Raw genomic sequence first — 21,518 nt, 5'->3', positions numbered from 1 at the left:
TGTGTGTGTGTGTGTGTGTGTGTGCGTTTGCGTGTGTGTGCGTTTGCGTGCGTGTGCGATGCTGCCAGCTAAAGCTACAGGCTACAAGTCATTTCCAATGGAAGCCACATGAGGATGTGGCTGGCAACTGTTCAAAGGTGAGACACTGCGCTGTGAGGATCTCCAGTAACGGTGAACAGCCCTCTAATGATACGTTTGTATAATGTGTACTGTATATACCTGCTAGTCTCTTGATCATCTCTCTAATGGTGTGCGTGTGTGTGTGTGTGTGTGTGTGTGCACGCGCGCGTGCGTAGTCTAGCGTAGCCAGACAACTATTAAACAATCTCCGAATAGAGTCTGGAACTACACCTCTCTAAATCTGAGGGGAGCTGGCATATATATTTTAAAATATCTTTAAATAGATTTATTTTATTTTCATTCATGCAGCAAGCTATATATACTTGGATGATTTTGATTTATGTGAGGATACATTTGCGTAAAGGCGTAAACTAAAGACTGTAAAGACGAAACGAAGCGGGGAAGAGGCTTCACGTCCGCTTTATCGCTTGCTCATGATCAGAGCTTCCGTTGCTCCAGACAGCATGACGGAAGCATTTGAAAATTGTGGCAGGCAACAGTGTGTGTATAAAGTGTGTGTAATTATTTTGGGGGGTCCCCAGATGATTAACTTAAAGGACAACCTTTTTACAACTAGGGTTCATATTTCAGATTGTAATTAGAGAAGTCATCTGCCCATGAAAGATTGTGGTGCATCTTGGGAATGTCTAAAAAGAGATATTTAGCCTCTTGCATGCATGCCCCCAATCTGGGGGCAAACAGTTAAAATCACTAAAACGATAGAAAGAAGTAAATGAAAACATTTTAACACTCATCTTTTCTTTTCTCTAATAACTATCTAAAATATGAACCCTTGTTGTAAAAAAACAAAAAAACAAAGTTGTCCTTTAATGTGCAACATTGTTTTCTCACTCAACTGTAAACAAACCAACATAAGGTTTAGTGTATAGAGCAGGGGTGCCCAACCAGTCGATCGCGGTCGACCGGTAGATCGCGGGCTGGTTACCAGTGGACCGCGAGATGATTTCAAATAAATAATTTATTAATTCGGGGGGGGGGGGGGAAGGACATACATCGGGCGTTTCAGTGAAACGACTCCGAGCGAGTGGATGATGTTGACTGAACTCAACTCTACGTGTAGTAGTCAGAGCATGTGAGCGGAGTGGAGCGGCAACTAAAGCCGCTCCGCGCTCCAGAGGGCTCTTGTCCCGCTCGCTCATCGCTCTGGTCGGCCACCGCACCGCTCCGCTCCCCGCCGCTCCGTCGCTCACGTTGATTTTCGCATTTCTCGCTCCGCGCTCGCTCCACGCTCCGCTCAGGGTCGTCAATCAGAGTCACCAGCCGAAATAAAAAAAGGATTTTGCTACCATATGCGAAACACTTTCTCCTTTGCTTTGCACAAGTGTTCCCAACACAAATGCCTGCGGTAACGTTACGTGAGCCTCGGCTTGATGGAGACCTGCGTTCACTGTTACAAAAGACGCCATCTAATCTAAGGCATTGTATTTTTTAATAAGACGGGCAATATTAAATCCAGCTGGTTATTGATTAATCACCACAACCGAGAGACGGAGGCGACTCGTGGCGTGTGTTTTTCAATCAGTCTCACTTGAATTCGTATCCGTTGACTGGCTGGTGATATATAACTTAACTGACACAAGGTAGGCTATGTATTATAAACATAGCCTACGTGTGTGGATGAGTGAAATCGTGATAAAGGGAATTCTCTGTCTTCTCCTCTCCGTCTCCGCGGTGCCAACAAGGCTTCACTGCACTAGTAGGCTACTGCGCACGGCTCTGTTTTGTTGGAAACATGCGGCGCGCGGCCCCAATAGGGTCGGCTTGGAGCGGAGCGGAGCGGAGGAATGGAGCGGAGGAAATTCCTCGCTCCAGGAGATGTGCCATGAACATAACTGCTTTATTTGGATCAACCTACCTGTGTGAGTCTGCTTTTTCTCACATGAAGTTCATCAAGTCAAAGTACAGAGCCACAGATGAGCACCTTGTGGCCTGCCTAATTTAGACTAAAACTTGCAACCAGCTCATACAACCCTGACTTTGACAGGCTAGCCTCCTCTTCCCAGTGCCAGGTTTCCCACTAAGGCAGAGAGACTGACATGGAATAAAGGACAAAAAAAAAAACTATAAAAAAACTATAAAAAAAGAAAGAAAAAAAAAAAAAACGATATAAAAAAGAGAACTATCAGTGACTTGACATAAATCCACAGGATTTGTGTGAGTGTGTTGTCAGTGCATGTATGCAGAGTGTGCAATAAATGGTCATGCTGTCTGTATGCCCAATGTGAGAAGTTGCAATCGTTTCATTCAATTACAATTCCTACTATACAGTATGATTACAGTACAGTACAGTGAGTACAATGTTATAATATCTATTAATATTTTCTGTTTTTCACATGTATATTGAATGGGTGTTACGGTACATTTTGGGCTGGTAGCCCTCAGCTAGGTGGCACATTTTCAAAGTAGACCTTGGGTCAAAAAAGGTTGGGCACCCCTGGTATAGAGCATCTGCACATTTCTAAAGTGACAATTTAAGGACTTTTTAATACATCTAAAATTACAAATTAAACATTGGCCAAATTGTCAAATATTAGAGCCTGTGAATGACGTTGCAAGGCGTTGTGAGCATGTAGATCTGCTATTTTCACAGTAGAACCGTGTTAAACAAAATGTGATTCCTAAACTGTTAGCTCTTAAAGTGTGTGCACCTGTTCGTAGGTGAGACACTGCTCAGTGAGGATCTCCAGCAGCGGAGCGGCGTTGCTGTCTCTCCTCTTGAACATCTCCCTGACGATGGACAGCAGGTTCCAGATGCCCTCGGGCTCGCGGCCCCTCAGCGGACGCAGCAGACACGCCCACTCTGCGGCGGCCGGGGGCTCCGTGGACGACAGGTACATGGAGTTCACATCACTGAGAGAGCAGACAGAGAGACAGGTACATGGAGTTCACATCACTGAGAGAGCAGACAGAGAGACAGGTACATGGAGTTCACATCACTGAGAGAGCAGACAGAGAGACAGGTACATGGAGTTCACATCACTGAGAGAGCAGACAGAGAGACAGGTACATGGAGTTCACATCACTGAGAGAGCAGACAGAGAGACAGGTACATGGAGTTCACATCATTGAGAGAGCAGACAGAGAGACAGGTACATGGAGTTCACATCATTGAGAGAGCAGACAGAGAGACAGGTACATGGAGTTCACATCATTGAGAGAGCAGACAGAGAGACAGGTACATGGAGTTCACATCATTGAGAGAGCAGACAGAGAGACAGGTACATGGAGTTCACATCACTGAGAGAGCAGACAGAGAGACAGGTACATGGAGTTCACATCATTGAGAGAGCAGACAGAGAGACAGGTACATGGAGTTCACATCACTGAGAGAGACGTAGGGATGGGACCATAGTTGTTATTATCCTGATTAATAGGCCTAGAATTATTGCATGCTTAATATTGAAAAATAGCAGATATACAAGCTCACAGCAGCGCTGCGAGCTTTTTTGGAGCGGTGCAACCGCTCCTACACACGAGCATGGATCTCCACTCACTTCACTCACCGCTCACTTCTCACCGTTACTTTTTTTTTCTTCTAAATTTAGAATAGCTAATTCTGTTTTACCACCTTTTTCTCCCCAATTTAGTCATTAATGCCAATTGATTCCTCCCCTTACACATTTATGCTAAAGCTTAAACTGTTGACTCACCTGGCAGTGAGGATCCCCCACCAGGAGGACGTAGAGCCTTCGTCCTACTCCTCCCGCCCAACACTCCCTTGCTGTCAGGTACCGCCCCCCAGCCCGTAGGAGTGCGGGCAGTGACAATTTTCACCCTCCCCGCGCGGCTACCCTCCCCCAAACACCAATTGTGTTCGTGTGGACGCCCAACAAAGCCGGATGCACCACGATGGATTCAAACCCGCAACCTCTGCGGTGGTGGCCAGGGACTTGATCACTGCGCCACCCGAGCGCCGTGAATTAGCCTTTTTTGAGCTGCAAAATCAGTACCACTATAAACCATCTATACTTGATAAAACAGAGCTGTAAAGAGCCCATTTGGAACGCTCTAATTTCACAATCGATTCAACAAAAATAGCAGATCTACAACCTCGCAACGCGTTGTGAGCCTGTAGATCGGCATGTTTTGGAGAGCGTTCATTCGCCCCCAGAATTCAACTGGTTAACCTAAAGTGCCCTTTTAAGTTCTAAGCGTATTTGTATTATGGCGATGATATGGTTAATCGCAATTAATCTAGCCAAACTCTCCTATTGTCACCCTAGAGAGAGGTACATGAGAAAAACACTTCTCTGGCAGTGTGCTGCTTTGCATTTTAGATGTAGGCGACCGCCTGTATTTATGGGAAAAAGCTTAAACTGCATAAATTATTTACGGATTACTGAACAGAACTTGTAGGGGGTGGTGGGGGGGGTAAAAAAACTAAAAGGCTAATTGATATTGCGAGTGAAGTTTTAAGGAGCTGCTTAGAGAGTCGTTAGTGTGCACAACACTAACTGCTACATTACGCAACTGATACTACCGCACACTGAATCCTGCAATTATGCTAATTCACTTAACGACTACAAGCTTCTTTTTTTCTAATCTTTGATATGCATCAGCAGCAACCTGCTGGCTGGAAGAGACTAGAGAGTTTTTGGGGCTTCTGATGCCGATCCCAGTTTTGGAGAGAAGCGATGTTATATTATGTTAATGTTATATTAAAAGGAGATATATATTTATTAGTATGTTAGTGAAGAAAAAAGAGTTGAGCCGGAAGGCAAAGCTCTCTGTCTTTCGAGCAATCTTCGTTCCCACTCTCACCTATGGTCATGAAGTGTGGGTCATGACCGAAAGTATAAGGTCTCGGGTACAAGCGGCCGAAATGAGTTTTCTCAGAAGGGTGGCTGGTATCTCCCTTAGAGATAGGGTGAGAAGTTCAATCACCCGAGAGAGACTTGGAGTAGAACCGCTGCTCCTTCACTTGGAAAGGAGCCAGGTTAGGTGGTTCGGGGCATCTAGTACGGATGCCCCCCGAGCGCCTTCCTAGGAAGGTCCTCGATGCACGTCCCACTGGGAGGAGACCCCGTGGCAGACCAAAGACCAGATGGAAGGATTATATCTCCAGACTGGCCTGGGAACGTCTCGGTATACTCCCAGAGGGAGTGGAGGAAGTTGTGCAGGATAAGGAAATCTGGAAGTCTCAGTTGGAACTGTTACCCCCGCGACCCGATTCCGGATAAGCGGTTGAAGATGGATGGATGGATAGTATGTTAGTAGTGCTCAAAACTTTTCATGTAAAGGGCTTAAACGTTTAGAATTGTACTTATTGTGAAATCATCTCTGTCATGCAATAGGATGAATTAGCCTTTTTCCCCTCTTTTTTGGAAGGGGGAAAGATTACTATGTATTTGGGTCACCGACTCCCATCTCAAAATAATTTGTTCCAGGGACCCCAAGACGCAAAGCTTGCGGTAAAAAAAGTTTGCTTTAAAAATATATATTTTCAAAGATTTTGCACAAATCTTCAGAATTTTTGTAAAGCATATTAAAAAATAACGCTCAAATCTAAAATGACACAGATGCTTTCCCGGTCTTAATGGGTTACACTTTGCAGAATCTGGAAATCGATTTGTAAAACTTCTTTTTTGATAGCATCAAACTTATAGGCAAACCTGAAGACGACGGGCGAGGGTCCACAGAACTTGTGCAGGGTCTTCTTGATGTTGTCACTGAGGGTGGACTCGTCCAGGTACCACGTACTCTGGTCTGAGGCCGATGGGCCCGCCGTGGGGTCTGCACACACACACACGCACACACACACACGCACACACGCACGCACACACACACACACACAGTTATACATAATGTAAGACGGGGTGGGCAACTTTAATGATGGAGAGGGCCTCTATATTTCCACACACACTCCAGAGGGCCACATTGCATATTGCTTGTCATTCTACTACGTCATACAAAAGAAGCAAAAATAGCAGATCTACAAGCTCAAAACGTGTGCTTTGAGCTTGGAATCCTTAATTCTTTTTTGTTCTTTTTTAGTTGGAATCCTGAAATGTAACATTTTGATTTAATGTCAAATGCATTTAGTTATAATCATGCTAACTTAACTCATTAACTGCCAAAAACGTGAATCCCTTAAAAATCCCGTTGTACCACCCTGCCACGCCCGTGAATCCCGTAAATAAAAATATATATATTTTTTTTTTTTCCAAATTTTTTTTTTTGGACCCCAAAAACGTTAGTAGGCATGATAGCGATCGCGAAATTGCTTGTTTAACCCCCATACAACCCCCATACAACTCAGGTAGCAGACCTCCAAGCTCACAACAGTGTAAAACATAATGGCTGCTATCTCATGAATGCCTGAACGGATTTCCATTCGGATTTTTTTGTTTGAAAGCTGTGAGCAATGTGGACACACGTGGTGCATTATCTAGGCATGGGTGTGCATGATCCGTGCACTATGAATTACATGGAAGTCTATGGAGACGAATGGCAGTTAAAGAGTACGAAGGTATTGTTAAATGGCAGCATATGAGTTAATGAACTTAAATACAAATACATTGGACATAAAATAATAATAATATAGGCTGCCAATATAGAATTAAGTAATTAAAGTGGGTCATGTTTGCATGTTTGGAATTGTAACAGCTGAAATCAATAATATATCAGTATTCCGATATTAACCTGAGGGCCGCATTAAGTAAAGGTGAGGGCCGCATGTGGCCCCCGGGCCGCCAGTTGTCCATGTATGATGTAAGAGATCGAAACGGAACAGTGCAGTTATGCGCACATCACTAATATCACAGTATCTGCACTACATAAAGCAGCAGCTTAATGGTACATTGGTATTTTTTACTGCTATCTTTAAGAGATTTCTTCCCAGCGACAATTATAAAAGTCACCCTGAGAAAATACACTAGAGAGGGAGGAGGGAGAGAGAGAGAGAGAGAGAGAGAGAGAGAGAGAGAGAGAGAGAGAGAGAGAGAGAGAGAGAGAGATATGAGGGGGTTGGAGAGAATGCATTAGAAGATAAGAGTCTGCTGCTGTAATGCTCCTCTTTCATTAGCTAGAGATACAGGATGAGAGTGCCCCCTGCAGACCAATGGTGGTAATGCAGGCAGATAACAGTGTTTGTGTGTTGTGCATGTGTGTGCATGTTTTTCGTGCGTGGCAGTTTTTCAATTTTTTATACTTTAGCTATTGAAAAATAGCAGATATACAAGCTCACAGTCCTTCACATGAAAATGTTTGAGCACCACTGACATAGAAACATAGGTTTTTCAAAAAACCTTAGAAGGATTTGAAATACTTGCAAAAACTTTCACGATTTTTCAAAAATAGCAGATCTACAAGCTTGCAGCGCGGCACCGAGCATGTATATCTGCTATTTTTCAATAGTTAAAGTACCCAGGGCCCTGATTATGTTCACTAGTATGTTGAACAGTTGTCGTTGGTACCTGGAGCTCCACACACAGTGTTGATAGCAGTGGACTGGGAGGACAGCAGTTCATCCAGCAGACGCTGAGCTGTGGGCAGGATCTGACCAGACACAGAGGGAGAGAACAGTTAACAGGCATTTAGTCTCCACTGTGTGTGTGTGTGTGTGTGTGTGTGTGTGTGTGTGTGTGTGTGTGTGTGTGTGTGTGTGCATCATAAATGTGAGACACTCTTTTAGAGTTGCCTCCACATTGGCAGCCAAAGATAGGAGAGCATTCAGATAGTTGGCGTCAGCGAACTCACTGACTGATGCTGCTTATAGACCAGTGGTTCAATCAGTAACTGACAACAAGGTACTTTTAAACCAGTAAGACTCCCTAGTCGGGAGATAAGAGACCGTCACGTCGCATACACAAACTTTAGAAGGCAACGGTAGCCAATCAGGAGGGAATATGGGAAATGGGACCAGATCCATTTTGATGACATGACTTTAGAGATACCGTGTACCGATTTGCGTGATTTTAGGGCAAAATCTGTAGGAGCAGTGTCTAAAAATGCGTTTTGCAAGAATCGTCCTCACGGTGGCGCTAGAAGAGGGCCATGTGAGAAATGAGGGGTTTGGCAGCCAAGGAATGTGTGTGCAAAGTTTGGCATGGATAGGGGCAACGGGGGCGTGATGAGTAGGGCAAAAGCGTGACGTGACTGACAGCCGGTGGAGGTTTTGATAAAAACTGAATTACTCGAAAAAATACAAAACATACATTAACCAATTAAGCTCCATCTTATGCTTAGTCTATTCGAAAATAGACAATCTAATTGTGATGCAACACGTTGTGAGCTTGTACAGTATATTGGCCATTTTCCAACGATTTTGACTAAATTAAAAGACTGTAAGGTGCCCTACACACCACAGGCGGTTGCCGTCGGGGCTGCCGCTAGGATCAGCGGTGGCCGCACCGCGGTGAGACACAAACACACTCGTTCAGTGAGTAAACGCCGCGCTGTATTTCACAAAGATGAACACAATCCATCTCTCACCGCCCGCGTACGCATGCACAAACGAGCAAGCTCGCGGGGGATTTCACGGGACCGCGCCCGCTCTCCTCGCCGCCCCAAAACGTCGCTGCGCGGCTGAAAAAGCCGCCCGCCTCCCATTGAAAATGAATTGCTTGGAGGCGGTGACCGCGGCTAGTGTGGAACCCCCTCAAATTACTATAAAGTTATTTTGGTACAATATGAGGTGTGTAAGAAAAGTAACAGGACTGTGGAGGCCACGCTCATGACTCAATGCTAATTGAGAGTAACTGCTTATGTCACGGTGCTGTGCAACGTCTCGGCACTAGTCTGCTATAAAATTGTTCACTTCTCTCATTCTGCTTGAGAAAAAGTTAGAGAAAATAAAGCGCTTCCCTTTTCAAAGTGCAGAACTGGAATAGCCTCAAGTCACAGATAACCACATGAGACTGCATCACTATGTCACACTTATGGAAGGAACAGAGATAATACTTTGTCGACTGTGTTCTAGTATCACCCTGTTCAGTTTTATCAACTCTTAGCAAGAACGTTTAGCACAGCTGTAAGTCACATATCTTTAATAGAGATGTCTTCTTTCCTTTTGCTTTTCTGCCAGTCATTCTTTCAAGCGTTGGTCTTTACAATAAATACTTTTGACAGAATTAACACATCTATGATGGAGAGAGAGAATGCATGTGTGTGCGTGTGTGTTTGTGTGTGCGTGCGCGTGTGTAGCTCTAATTACAGAGCTGGAATAAGCCAGTTGGCCACAGAGTGGTCAGTAATGTTAGACTGTGCTACAAAGCGTGTGTGTGTGTGTGTGTGTGTGTGTGTGTGTGTGTGTGTGTGTGTGTGTGTGTGTGTGTGTGTGTGTGTGTGTGTGTGTGTGTGTGTGTGTGCGTGTGTGCGTGTGTGTGTGTGTGCGAGCGTGCGTGCGTCAACGCCTGGTGTACTGCAGCCAAACAATGCTGCTACTGTCATAGCACACACACACACACACACACACACACACACACACACACACACACACACACACACACACACACACACACACACACACACACACACACACACACACACGCACAGTAAATGAAAGATGAAAGGCAGTGATAGAACAGAAGAAACAGAGGATAGCATAAATAAATGCATTTCGTAGACACAGATAAAATGTACCATCACGGTTTAGTGTCTGAGACAGAGATGGAACAGTGGATGTACGGTAGCAGTTCACGTTGGCCTGAGCTGAACTTCATTTGATGTGGGTTTGAAAGCTCATCGTTGCTCTGTTGCAACATAAAAGAGTTAATTGAACGCTACTTGATCAGGATGACACTCTCTGGCCAGCGTGGATGATGACTAAAGGCCCTATCAGAGTACAGTCTGCGGTGATAAGTCATCACCGCGGTGTAGTTTTCACCTAGGCCAGGGGTTTTCCAAGTGGGTGACGGTCAAGGGGTGCCGCGAGATAATTTGATAATATTTGGACACTTGAAAAAATATTTAGTATCATTTTAAACTTGAAGTACAAAGTTATTTTCAGCCAGTTCTAACCAAAATGGCTATTATCTCAACGTTTTCCTCGCAACATAATCACTAAAATATCGTCACTGAAACCTTGTGTCTCAAAGTTTCAAATGTGTACGTCTTTTGGTAAAGCAAAGCTCTGCTTCATCATACAAAACAGTTTCACAAAACTAGCTAAAACAGCCGATCTACAAGCACAATCTGCTGTTTTCACTAGTTTAGTACTGTTGCGAAGGCTCTCAATTGCTCTCACGTCATACCGGCAGTTAACAGTTGACATGATTGCGCCTTGAAGTTGAATCACCATATATGGAAATGACTGACGTATCTCACCTCACCTCACATTCGATATCTCCATATATGGAGATATCTAGATGCTGACTTTATCAGGGTGATATCACATCATACACAAAGGAGCGGCCCATATATGGAAATGTCTAGTTAGTGACCTCATCAGGATGACATCATGCTGATGTCACCTTCATAAACAAACAAGCCCTATAAATAGGAGCCTTTGACACCGGAGAAGGGAGAAGCATTCTTCGACTCAGACCTTATCGCCAGGATCACCTAAGCTTATGGCTTGTCATCGCCTCCAACCATCTCAAGATACTCAGCTAGTTCTCCCAGCAAGACTTCAGAGCCTCTCATACGATTCAAGGCATCTCGGTTAAGTTCTTACCGGACACCACTGCGGCGGGTCCTAACCCTAGAAACCAGTTCCTTCTGAGTAGCTATTTTACATGGTGCCGAAACCCGGGAATGGGGCCTACCGCAGTAACAAGATGCCAAAATCGGAGAGATGGCGTGAGTCATGCAGGGACCGGCTTTGGTAGGAGGATGTTCGTGCGATACTTCCCTTGGTAAAAGAGCCTAAAAGGGGCCGAGCAACAAATCTGCCCAGATAAGGATGGTCAGAAGCAAGACAAAGACCGGATCATCAGTGATCTACAACATCAGGTAGGTGAGTATGTGGAGACGATTCGTCAGATGAATCTCCATTCTCAGGTTCGTATTTTGCCTCCGGAGCCCGAGGGCTCTGGAGGTCAGGGGTGTCTGCAACCCAGACACCCAGGTCCCGAAGATGTGGGACTTAAGGTTCATCGTTTGCCTCCGGAGCCCGAGGGCTCTGGAGGTCAGGGGTGTCTGCAACCCAGACACCCAGGTCCCGAAGATGTGGGACTTAAGGTTCATCGTTTGCCTCCGGAGCCCGGGGGCTCTGGAGGTCAGGGGTGTCTGCTCCACAGACACCCAGGTCCCGAAGATGTGGGACTTAAGGTTCGTCGTTTGCCTCCGGAGCCCGAGGGCTCTGGAGGTCAGGGGTGTCTGCTCCACAGACACCCAGGTCCCGAAGATGTGGGACTTAAGGTTCGTCGTTTGCCTCCGGAGCCCGAGGGCTCTGGAGGTCAGGGGTGTCTGCTCCACAGACACCCAGGTCCCGAAGATGTGGGACTTAAGGTTCGTCGTTTGCCTCCGGAGCCCGAGGGCTCTGGAGGTCAGGGGTGTCTGCTCCACAGACACCCAGGTCCCGAAGATGTGGGACTTAAGGTTCATCGTTTGCCTCCGGAGCCCGAGGGCTCTGGAGGTCAGGGGTGTCTGCTCCACAGACACCCAGGTCCCGAAGATGTGGGACTTAAGGTTCGTCGTTTGCCTCCGGAGCCCGAGGGCTCTGGAGGTCAGGGGTGTCTGCAACCCAGACACCCAGGTCCCGAAGATGTGGGACTTAAGGTTCATCGTTTGCCTCCGGAGCCCGAGGGCTCTGGAGGTCAGGGGCATCCACAATCCAGACACCCAGGTAAGTAGAAGAATTTCGTCCAAGAAATGTACGTGTTGCTATAAATTGTCAACATTATTATTACACATTTTCTCCCAAAGTTTCCACAAGGCACTTATTCCCGGAGCCCAAGGGCCCTGGAGGTCAGAACATACAGGGCCATCAGGACTACTACCTATCAACGGGGCGGCATCATGAGACTGTGACCTCAGCTCATCCAAACCCATCAGGGCATCACTATCCTACCGACTGTCCCAGAGATGATCAGTCATCGAGATCCAGGGGGCGGTCCCGATCCCCAGCAAGATCAGAGCATGATAGGCAGAGGACCACTTATCATCAAGAAGACAACCACCAGGCGAAGGAGCACCAACACCATCCTAACATGCACTGGAGCATGAGTCAGATCTATCTGGGGCCATCACCCATCATTCCTATCGATCGAAGATCAGACAGGCCGCGGCAGACCACCACAACATATACAGCAGAGACGGGACTAGTAAAGGAGCACCAAGAGGACCAGTTCGAGCCTTCTTAATATTTTATCGATTTCCACGAGAAATCTGGGGCGGCTGTTGCGAAGGCTCTCAATTGCTCTCACGTCATACCGGCAGTTAACAGTTGACATGATTGCGCCTTGAAGTTGAATCACCATATATGGAAATGACTGACGTATCTCACCTCACCTCACATTCGATATCTCAATATATGGAGATATCTAGATGCTGACTTTATCAGGGTGATATCACATCATACACAAAGGAGCGGCCCATATATGGAAATGTCTAGTTAGTGACCTCATCAGGATGACATCATGCTGATGTCACCTTCATAAACAAACAAGCCCTATAAATAGGAGCCTTTGACACCGGAGAAGGGAGAAGCATTCTTCTACTCAGACCTTATCGCCAGGATCACCTAAGCTTATGGCTGGTCATCGCCTCCAACCATCTCAAGATACTCAGCTAGTTCTCCCAGCAAGACTTCAGAGCCTCTCATACGATTCAAGGCATCTCGGTTAAGTTCTTACCGGACACCACTGCGGCGGGTCCTAACCCTAGAAACCAGTTCCTTCTGAGTAGCTATTTTACAAGTACATTTTATAGATGATAAATACAAAACGAACGGTTTTGGACATACAAGGTGTCCACCCGACAACGACGATATGCTATAAATATAAGGTGCTGGGAGTGAAAACTATAATGTTGAGGTGCCTCGGATTCAAAAAATCTTCATGGGGTGCCCTGAGACAAAAAAGTTTGGGAACCCCTGACCTAGGCTTTGTAATACATTTTTTAGGTGATAGCTAGAAAAATACACAGCGGTGATGACTTATCACTGCAGACTCTACTCTGATAGGGCCTTCAGTGGCTGCTTAGCAGGCTGCTCCCAGAAACCAGTCTTTTGAGAGCAATTTTTGATTTAGCTTTAGCGATGGATAAAATGTCATTTTAGTTTTTGTCATGTCATCTGAAAGGTTTTTGGCTTGGTCTCGTTTTAGTCGACAAACATTTTATTTTGGCTCTATTTACGCCTTGGTGGCATCATAACACCTGATTTTACGCTTGCTTGCATGCTGATTTTTGGCAAAGAGATTTGGTAGAGCGTGAAAAAAATGTAACCCCCGGTCTAAAAGGACATCTCACTGTGTCCATGTTTGTTGACATTTCAGAGCAGAGTCCAGTGTGGAGCTGTGTGGAACTCGGTAACATGTCATTAGGTCGAACGCCCTTTGGATCGACCACCAAACTCTAACCCAAACCCTAATCCTAACCTCAGTAAAACTATGCTTAACTCTAACCCTAACCCTAAACCTAACCTCAGTAACCGTGACGCGGGTCATTATCTAACCTGCCGACGCTCGCGGGTGATTATCTAACCTGCCGACGCTGTTCGACCCAACGGGAGTTCGACCTATGGGGCAGTCCCCGTGGAACTCCATATTTGGATAAACCTGACGTCATATTTGATGAGGTGAGATTCCATGCAGCTCCACGGCTTAAAAGCTGATTCCACGCAGTGTGAGGAGCAGTAGCTTTGAGAGAGAGAAACCAAACCCAGTGAAGAGATGGGGAATCTGTGTGATTCTGGGATGAAGAAAATGCAGCAATACACCGTGGATGTGACTCTGGATCCTGATACAGCAAATCCCTACCTCATCCTGTCTGAGGATGGAAAACAAGTGCATCAGGGAAATGTAAGAAAGAATCTCCCAAACAACAAAGAGAGATTCTCTCCATGCGTCTGTGTCTTAGGAAAACAAAGCTTCTCCTCAGGAAGGTTTTACTATGAGGTTCAGGTTGGAGTGAAGACTGACTGGAGTTTAGGAGTGGCCAGAGAGTCCATCTACAGGAAGGAAGACTATCTGAGATCAACTGATTTCTGGATTATATTCTTGAGGAATGGAAAACACTACGGGGCCAATGCTAGACCTACTGTCCCCCTCCCTGTAAGAAAGAAGATCAAGAAAGTGGGAGTGTTTGTGGATTATGAGGAGGGTCTGGTCTCCTTTTATGATGTGGAGGCCAGAGTTCACCTCTACTCTTTCACTGGCTGCACCTTCACTGAGAAGCTCTACCCATACTTCAGTCTAGGGATGCGGTATCGGTAATCGCGGTATCGGTACTCGCCCCGATACAACCCTATTTTGCTGTACTCGTACTCGCCAGATACTTCTCACGGCAGTGGCCGATACCGAGCAGGGGCGTCACAAGGGGGAGAAAAGTGGGACTGAGTTACTAGGGCTCAAGGTGAAAGCCAGGGCCTTAATTATTTTATAATTTTGCTATTGAAAAATAGCAGATATGCAAGCTCAACACCAAAGCAGAGTGCAAGAGGGGGTTCTGCGGCCGCCTCGCCTTTCTCTCTCTCTCTCTCTGTCTCTGAAGGGAGGAGGAGCGTGACTGTGTGTGTGTGTGTGTGTGTGTGTGTGTGTGTGTGTGTGTGTGTGTGTGTGTGCGCGTGTGCGTGTGCGTGTGTGTGTAACTCACGTCTCACGTTGCTGAACGTCGCTCCATAAAACAACAACAAACGATATTTCCAAATAAAGTCCATAGGAGTCGTAGATATGGACAACACTTGTTGTCCATCTAAGGATAGCATTTCTAGTTCCCTTTTATAGAGTTTAAAACGACCTATTCCACCGGAGCTAGCCTATTAGCATGGACGGGACCTGCACTGTGTGTGGATGGAGGAACACGTGTTGAAAAAAAAGAACAAGAATTGACACAGTCAATATATAAGCTGGTCAGATGTGGGTTAAAAAGGCAGGGAGGTTGTCTATGTACAATGAGTGGGGGCAGAACACAGATATAATAAGAAATCTAATACAGGTAATGGTTCATAGTAAAAAAAAAAAAAAAAAAAAAAAAAAAACGCAATTTAAATACATTTTGTATTATTAATTGTACTCGTATCGGTACTCGGTATCGGCGAGTACTCAACATGAAGTACTTGTACTCGTACTCGGTCAGCAAAAAAGTGGTATCGGGACATCCCTACTTCAGTCCATTGGGGAACCGTAATCGTACAAACTCTGCTCCTTTGATCATCTCTCCTATCAAAGAGACAGGGCCTCAATACCTTCACACCTGTCAACTACTTCTCCAAAGTGAGTGACATTCACAGCCACAACACTAGACAGCACTCTGTCGAGGTGCCAACTTGTCGTCTTGTGCACTACATCTGGCCTAGATAATATGGCCTACACTACAGTTTGTAGATCGGCTATTTCCACTATCAATGTTCTTTTTCAAGTATAAAGTTGTCAAATATGTCAGTAATTTCTTTGTATATTTTAGATATGTGTCCTATCTGCCATGTGCAACTTCAAAGCCTACAAGCCACACAGAAATGTAATTATCAACGACAAAAACACACAATTAAATCGTTAATCGCAATTATTTGAGTGACAATTAATCGTCATGTAAAATGTCATAATCGTGACAGCCCTGTGTGTGTGTGTGTGTGTGTGTGTGTGTGTGTGTGTGTGTGTGTGTGTGTGTGTGTGTGTGTGTGTGTGTGTGTGTGTGTGTGTCACCTGTTGTGGGAGCTCACTGATGAGGTACTGAGCAAACTTCTGCAGCTGGTCCCTCTGCAGCCTGGACAGAGACTCGCTGACCGGAGCCCTCAGACACACTGCTGACGCCTGGAGGGAAACACAACCACAATCAGCTTTGCTGGCACATCACAGCTTTACGGAGGTAAAGAAGTGGGGGAAAGCTGTTTCTGTGCATATAGTTCCTCTCACATTGTTATTACCATAGAAGAAAGACAGGGAATTCATGGATATTTTTGAAGCGGTGAAAGCCGCTTCCAAGGAGTGGCTTTGTCTGTCCCGTACATGTTTTTTTTGAGGATTCCCATTATAGATTCTCAAGGAGTGGCTTTGTCTGTCCCGTACATGTCCCGTGCATGCAGAATTGAGGATTGGTCAACCTTCACATGACAATTTGGCCCTCCAGATAAAATCATTCAGAATTCAGAATTCATAAAAATATAGAACTAAAGCACATAGAAAGTATATATCTAGAACAAAGAATGTATAGATCTAGAACACAGATGTCATAGCTCTAGAACACATAGAATAAAAATTCATCGCTTCACTTCGAACCGAGGTTTGATTTTTTACATTCCTAAGCCAATAATTTGATGAACAGCAGTGGTTCCCTATGGATTGGAGACACAAAGAGTCTCGTATTGTCTAATGCAACACAAACATATCCATGGGGTCGATGTAAAAAAACTAAGTCATTTTGGGGGTGAACTACTCCTTTAAGGTGCCAAAAAACAACAACACACAAGATAAATCAGTGTGATGTACATGGGTTTAAGGTGTAAAATGTAGGTGCGTTTCGACCGCATAGTTCACATAAAGTAGACTGACACTGGTGTAATCCACAAGTCGGTCCATGCGGAAGAGCAAAGAAAAAAATAAATAAAAGTCCAGTCACTTGTCAGTATAATCCACGGTTAGGACAAGGAAGAGTAAAGGACTGAGACCAGCATGTCAGCAGTGCCTATTATCAAGCTGCTTATGCCTTGTTCAGCAGCCTGACGGCTGTGGAGAGACAATTTCCCTAAACTGTGAGTCAAGACCCATATGTTTTATGTTTTGGGGGTTTTTATGGGTCTCTCGAGTAACTGCCCCTTTATTTTTTGTTTTCTAAATGGTTAATGGTTCCTTTATCCAAGGCGCTCTACAGAGATTGTACATTACCCATTCACACACACATTCACATGCACCGATGGCAGAGGAAACCATGCAAGGCACCGACCTGCACACCGTGAGCAATTAGAGGTTCACGGCCTTGCTCAAGGACACTTTGACAGTAACTCTGGTTCTAAGTGGGAACCTTCCAGTTGCCAAGCGGCTACTCTGGCCCTGAGCCACTGCCTCCCCACGTTTCCTACGGACCCCACTTTTCTAAGCAGCCAACGCAAAAAAATAAAAAAAGAGATCAGGCTCACGTTTTGCAAACGAGGGGTTTCTGTTAACCCTTTTTTCTGTTTCTTAAGACTGTAGTTAAGAGTTGAATTACTATTGACAAGCAACACTCATCAAAAAGAGAAATGAGTTACATTAACTAAATGACAGCAGGAATTGAGAATTAACATGAAGCAACTCTTTTTTTTTTTTTTTTTGCCAGTAAAAAACAGATGGGATCTGCTGGATATTTGGCCAAGAATTTTGGAGCCAAAAATCTAACCACAAACTGAGCTGGTGAAAGTAAATAAGATAACGTAACAAATATGGTGCTGGTGATAGAGGTTGGACAGGATCTAATAATAATAATAATAACTAGTAAGACGCCTCAGGGCGACAAGCGACCTCGCTAATCTTGTCTTGGCCAATCATGTCTTGGCCGTTTGGCCAGTGATGTATATCGGACCTGTAACGGAGACCGCTGGTACCCATATATGAAGATCCATGTACTGTATATGGAGATATACTGTGAAATAGCAGATCTACAAGCTGAGCTTAGATCTGCGAATTTGTCAAATTGCTGACATAATATGTTTAAAGTGCTAATTTGGCCTAGCCTCTCGCTTCTTCAGGGCTTGTTTTTTCTCTCACGAAAACCTGGCAACACCTGGTCAGGCGAGTCCTGCTTAAGAACCGAACAGGCTGTTAATAGGATAATATAAACCACAGAAACGAACAGCAGGCTATGTTATATCAACCTGCCTCCATGCCATTACACAGCAACACTACCATTACACTTATTGAATGCTTTAACCAGTGAAAAATAGCAGATATACAAGCTCACAGCGTGGCACCGAGTGCCGCGCTGCGAGCTTGTAGATCTGGTATTTTTGAAAAAGTCATGAAAATGTGTGCAAATCTTTGAATATATGCATTTTCAAAGCGAACGTTTGTAACTCAAATTTTGCTTCTGGGTGGTTCCTGGAACAAAATATTTTGAGATGCGGGTCCGTGGCCAAATAAATATCATTTTGGGGGTCCTTCACATGAAAAGGTTTGAGCACCACTGACATAGTAGTCTCTCAAGAACAGACAGTGAAAAGGACCTTTTCTTTGACAATGGCTATAGCCAGATTGCCGACATGGAAACATAGTGTTTTAAAAAAATCTTAGAAGGATTCAAAAGACACTTATAGAATCGGGTAAAAATTCTAATTTTCACGATTTTTCAAAAATAGCAGATCTACAAGCTCGCAGCGCGGCACCATCTGCTATTTTTCAATAGTTAAAGCATAAAATAAGCACAATAATGTGTACCCGTTCTAAATGGGTTAAAATATGTTTTTTCCATTGCCTGCCTGTGCTATTAGAAAGTACTTAACAGTAGAATCAGCATCTCATTGAGTTTCTGACTGGATGATGAGTATGGCTGTGTGTGTCTGTGCGTGTACTGACACACGGCAAGACGTGGCAGTCAAACAGGCAGTGGGTTTAGCGTTCGTTCACCCATGCATAACGTTGTTGTCGGGTGAAAACCTTGTATGTCCAAAACCGTTCGTTTTGCATTTTTCATTTTAAAAATGATTTAAACTAGTGAAAACAGCTGATCTACAATGATGCGAGGCGTTGTGTGCTTGTAGATCTGCTGTTTTCACAACTTTTGAGCGACGGCCGTGTACGATGAAGCAGGGCTTTATTTTGCGAAAGAACATACAAATTTGAAACTTGGAGATACGAAGTTTCCACCCGACAACAACGATATAGATGCACAGCTTCCTGTACTGAACCACATTCTGCATTACAGCTCAGCCCGAGTTTCTTTCAAAACCGGCCTGAAAAGAATAAACATCAATCAGGCAGTGTGAATTTCATTGACTAAATCTATGAAATGTTCGTCGACTGCCTTTTTTCACTGCTGAAAATTACATAAAAACGAATCTATGATGACCAAAGCTAAACGTATTGCCATGTTTGTCCACAAATACAAACTAGACTAAAATGTTAGGAAGGAAGAACTAAAAGACATTGTCATTTTATGTTTGGTTGCGCTCGGATGTTGCGCTCTGAAAATAGCAGATCTACAAGCTTACACCGCATTCACACGACACATTGTGAGATTGTAGATCTGCTATTTTCAGCAGTCACCCAAGTGTAAAATCAGCCACGAGGCCTGTCAAAATACATTTCTATCGACAACATACATAACTGTAGTTTTAGTCATCTAGAACCAGACTAAGGTGCCGGCTACACAAACCTGGATATTTTTTAAGACATTTCTTTGTGCAATTGGGGTTTGCAGCCACACCAAGCTGGATATTTCGGCTGCGAAATTTGATACTTTTGAAACCGGATAAATAAGATATTGAAACATATACGATTCACTGGATCTGTGTAGGCATGGAACCCGGATATCTCTGTGTGTTTTTCACTGTGTGTGTGCTTGTCCCCCTAGTGGAGGTCTGTGGACTCCGATTATTTTAGACCTAGATATCTGTCGTGTGGACCTAGATATTTTTCTATGTGGATATCTGAAAATCTGGGATATATGAAATACACAGATTCGTCTAAAACTAAAACTTTTTGGATGACTAAAATAAGACTAAAACTAAATCAAAATGTGCTGTCAAAATGAACACTGGTTTAGTCTGTGGGGGTGGTTAGAGCTTTTACCATTTCATACTCCACTTGTTTGGCAACATCATGCACTGAAAAACTACTCAAAATCTACACGATTTTCTGTCATTTTCAGCTATTTTCAATAAAATGATTACGTCCTAACAAGTATAGTATACACATGTGCCTATTGTGTGTGTGTGTGTGTGTGTGTGTGTGTGTGTGTGTGTGTGTGTGTGTGTGTGTGTGTGCGCGCGCGCGCGTCTGAGGAGTTCATGAAAATGCAAAAAAGAAAAAAAAAATCTTGAATGAGCCTAATTTTTCCACCATGGTAATCAGAATCTTCTTCACAAGCGTGTTATTTGCGTGTCAGTATTTGACATGTCTGCCATATGAACCAGTAATCTAGTAATCACATGCCTCATGTGAGCTAACCACACAACGGTGCATACTGCTGCATTCTGAAACACAACCCATTCTTACAATAAACCAACATCCGTTTAAACAACTTCAGACGTTATAGGGCCTTCATTCCATTTTTTCCAACCCAATTTCCTTATTTCCCCACTAAGGCACAAAGGGGGACTGAATCACAAGGTGACAAGGACTTTAGTGACTCCCAGAGAGAGAGAGAGAGGTTTCAAACGTATTAGCTGTTGCTGTGCTCGAACGTCCTGTCATCGGAGTTAATTAGCACAAAAAAAAGAAAAAAAAAAAGGAAAAAAAAAGAAGAAAAAAAGCTTAGCCTAAAGGTTAACATGGACTTCTCACGGTTGAGGTAACCACTCAAAGTCAGGTTGATGAATGGAGAGACCTTCAATTTCCCATTAGTTATTTTCCATGCCTGGACTCAACATTAAATTACATAACAGAATATTGCTGTAATGAAAACTAATGGGCAGTAAGGCTGCGACTTATTTTAAGATAACTTTTTAGATTAATCGAACAATTGAGAAGGGCGTAAAAAAAAGGATATATCAACAAATCAATTAAACTCTTAAGCCCTACACAACGGTGTCAAGCTAAAATTGTGTACAAAATGTCTGTATACCCAAAATAGGATGGATTATTAATGGATTATTTTACTATAAATGCGAGAATGTCATCAGTATGACATAACCGAACAACGGGTATGATGGGTATTGCCTAACAACCGGAGGGGCATCATTCCCTACGGGTGGCAAAGCAAGCAGGCTGCGTATACTGCTCAAGATGAAGACAGACAGATACAGAGATATCCATATATGGGCATAAAATGGACGCAGACAGAAATATATCTCCATATATGGGCATAAATGGACACAGGCAAACAGATAAATGGGGTTTGCACTAAACGGTGGGGCATTCATTCCCTATTTACATCGTTCCCGAGTAGGCCGGCACCCGACTAGACGCTTGGCCACCCAAAGGGCTGAGATCTCCATATATGGGCATGACATGGACGCAGACAGACAGATATCTCCATATATGGGCATAAATGGACACAGGCAAACAGATGGTCAAAACAGGTCGTATGACAACAGGGCGGCCGAGCTTCTAGTTTTATTAAATTATATTTTTAATAATCAATTACATTGATTAGTTGTATTAACTGTTGCACCCCTAATGGACACACACAGACAGACCCTCTTT

General features: G+C 44.3%; 1 protein-coding gene across 4 annotated transcripts in view; it reads right to left on the bottom strand.

Moving 5' to 3' along the window:
- zswim8 (zinc finger, SWIM-type containing 8) overlaps nt 1–21,518 on the bottom strand; it is a 117,512-nt gene that overhangs the window by 65,483 nt on the left and 30,511 nt on the right. For all 4 annotated transcript variants that reach the window (XM_080741177.1, XM_080741179.1, XM_080741178.1 and 1 more), the window contains exons 6-9: nt 15,888–15,995; nt 7,557–7,638; nt 5,754–5,874; nt 2,790–2,991 (exon numbers count right to left, since the gene is read on the bottom strand). In XM_080741177.1, the coding sequence (XP_080597303.1) occupies nt 2,790–2,991; nt 5,754–5,874; nt 7,557–7,638; nt 15,888–15,995 (513 nt within the window). The remainder of the gene's footprint in view (nt 1–2,789; nt 2,992–5,753; nt 5,875–7,556; nt 7,639–15,887; nt 15,996–21,518) is intronic.

Source organism: Nannobrachium achirus (genome assembly GCF_963921795.1).
Source record: "Nannobrachium achirus genome assembly, chromosome: 13".
Classification (NCBI taxonomy): Eukaryota; Metazoa; Chordata; class Actinopteri; order Myctophiformes; family Myctophidae; genus Nannobrachium; species Nannobrachium achirus.
This window is presented reverse-complemented; position numbering and strand designations above follow the sequence as displayed.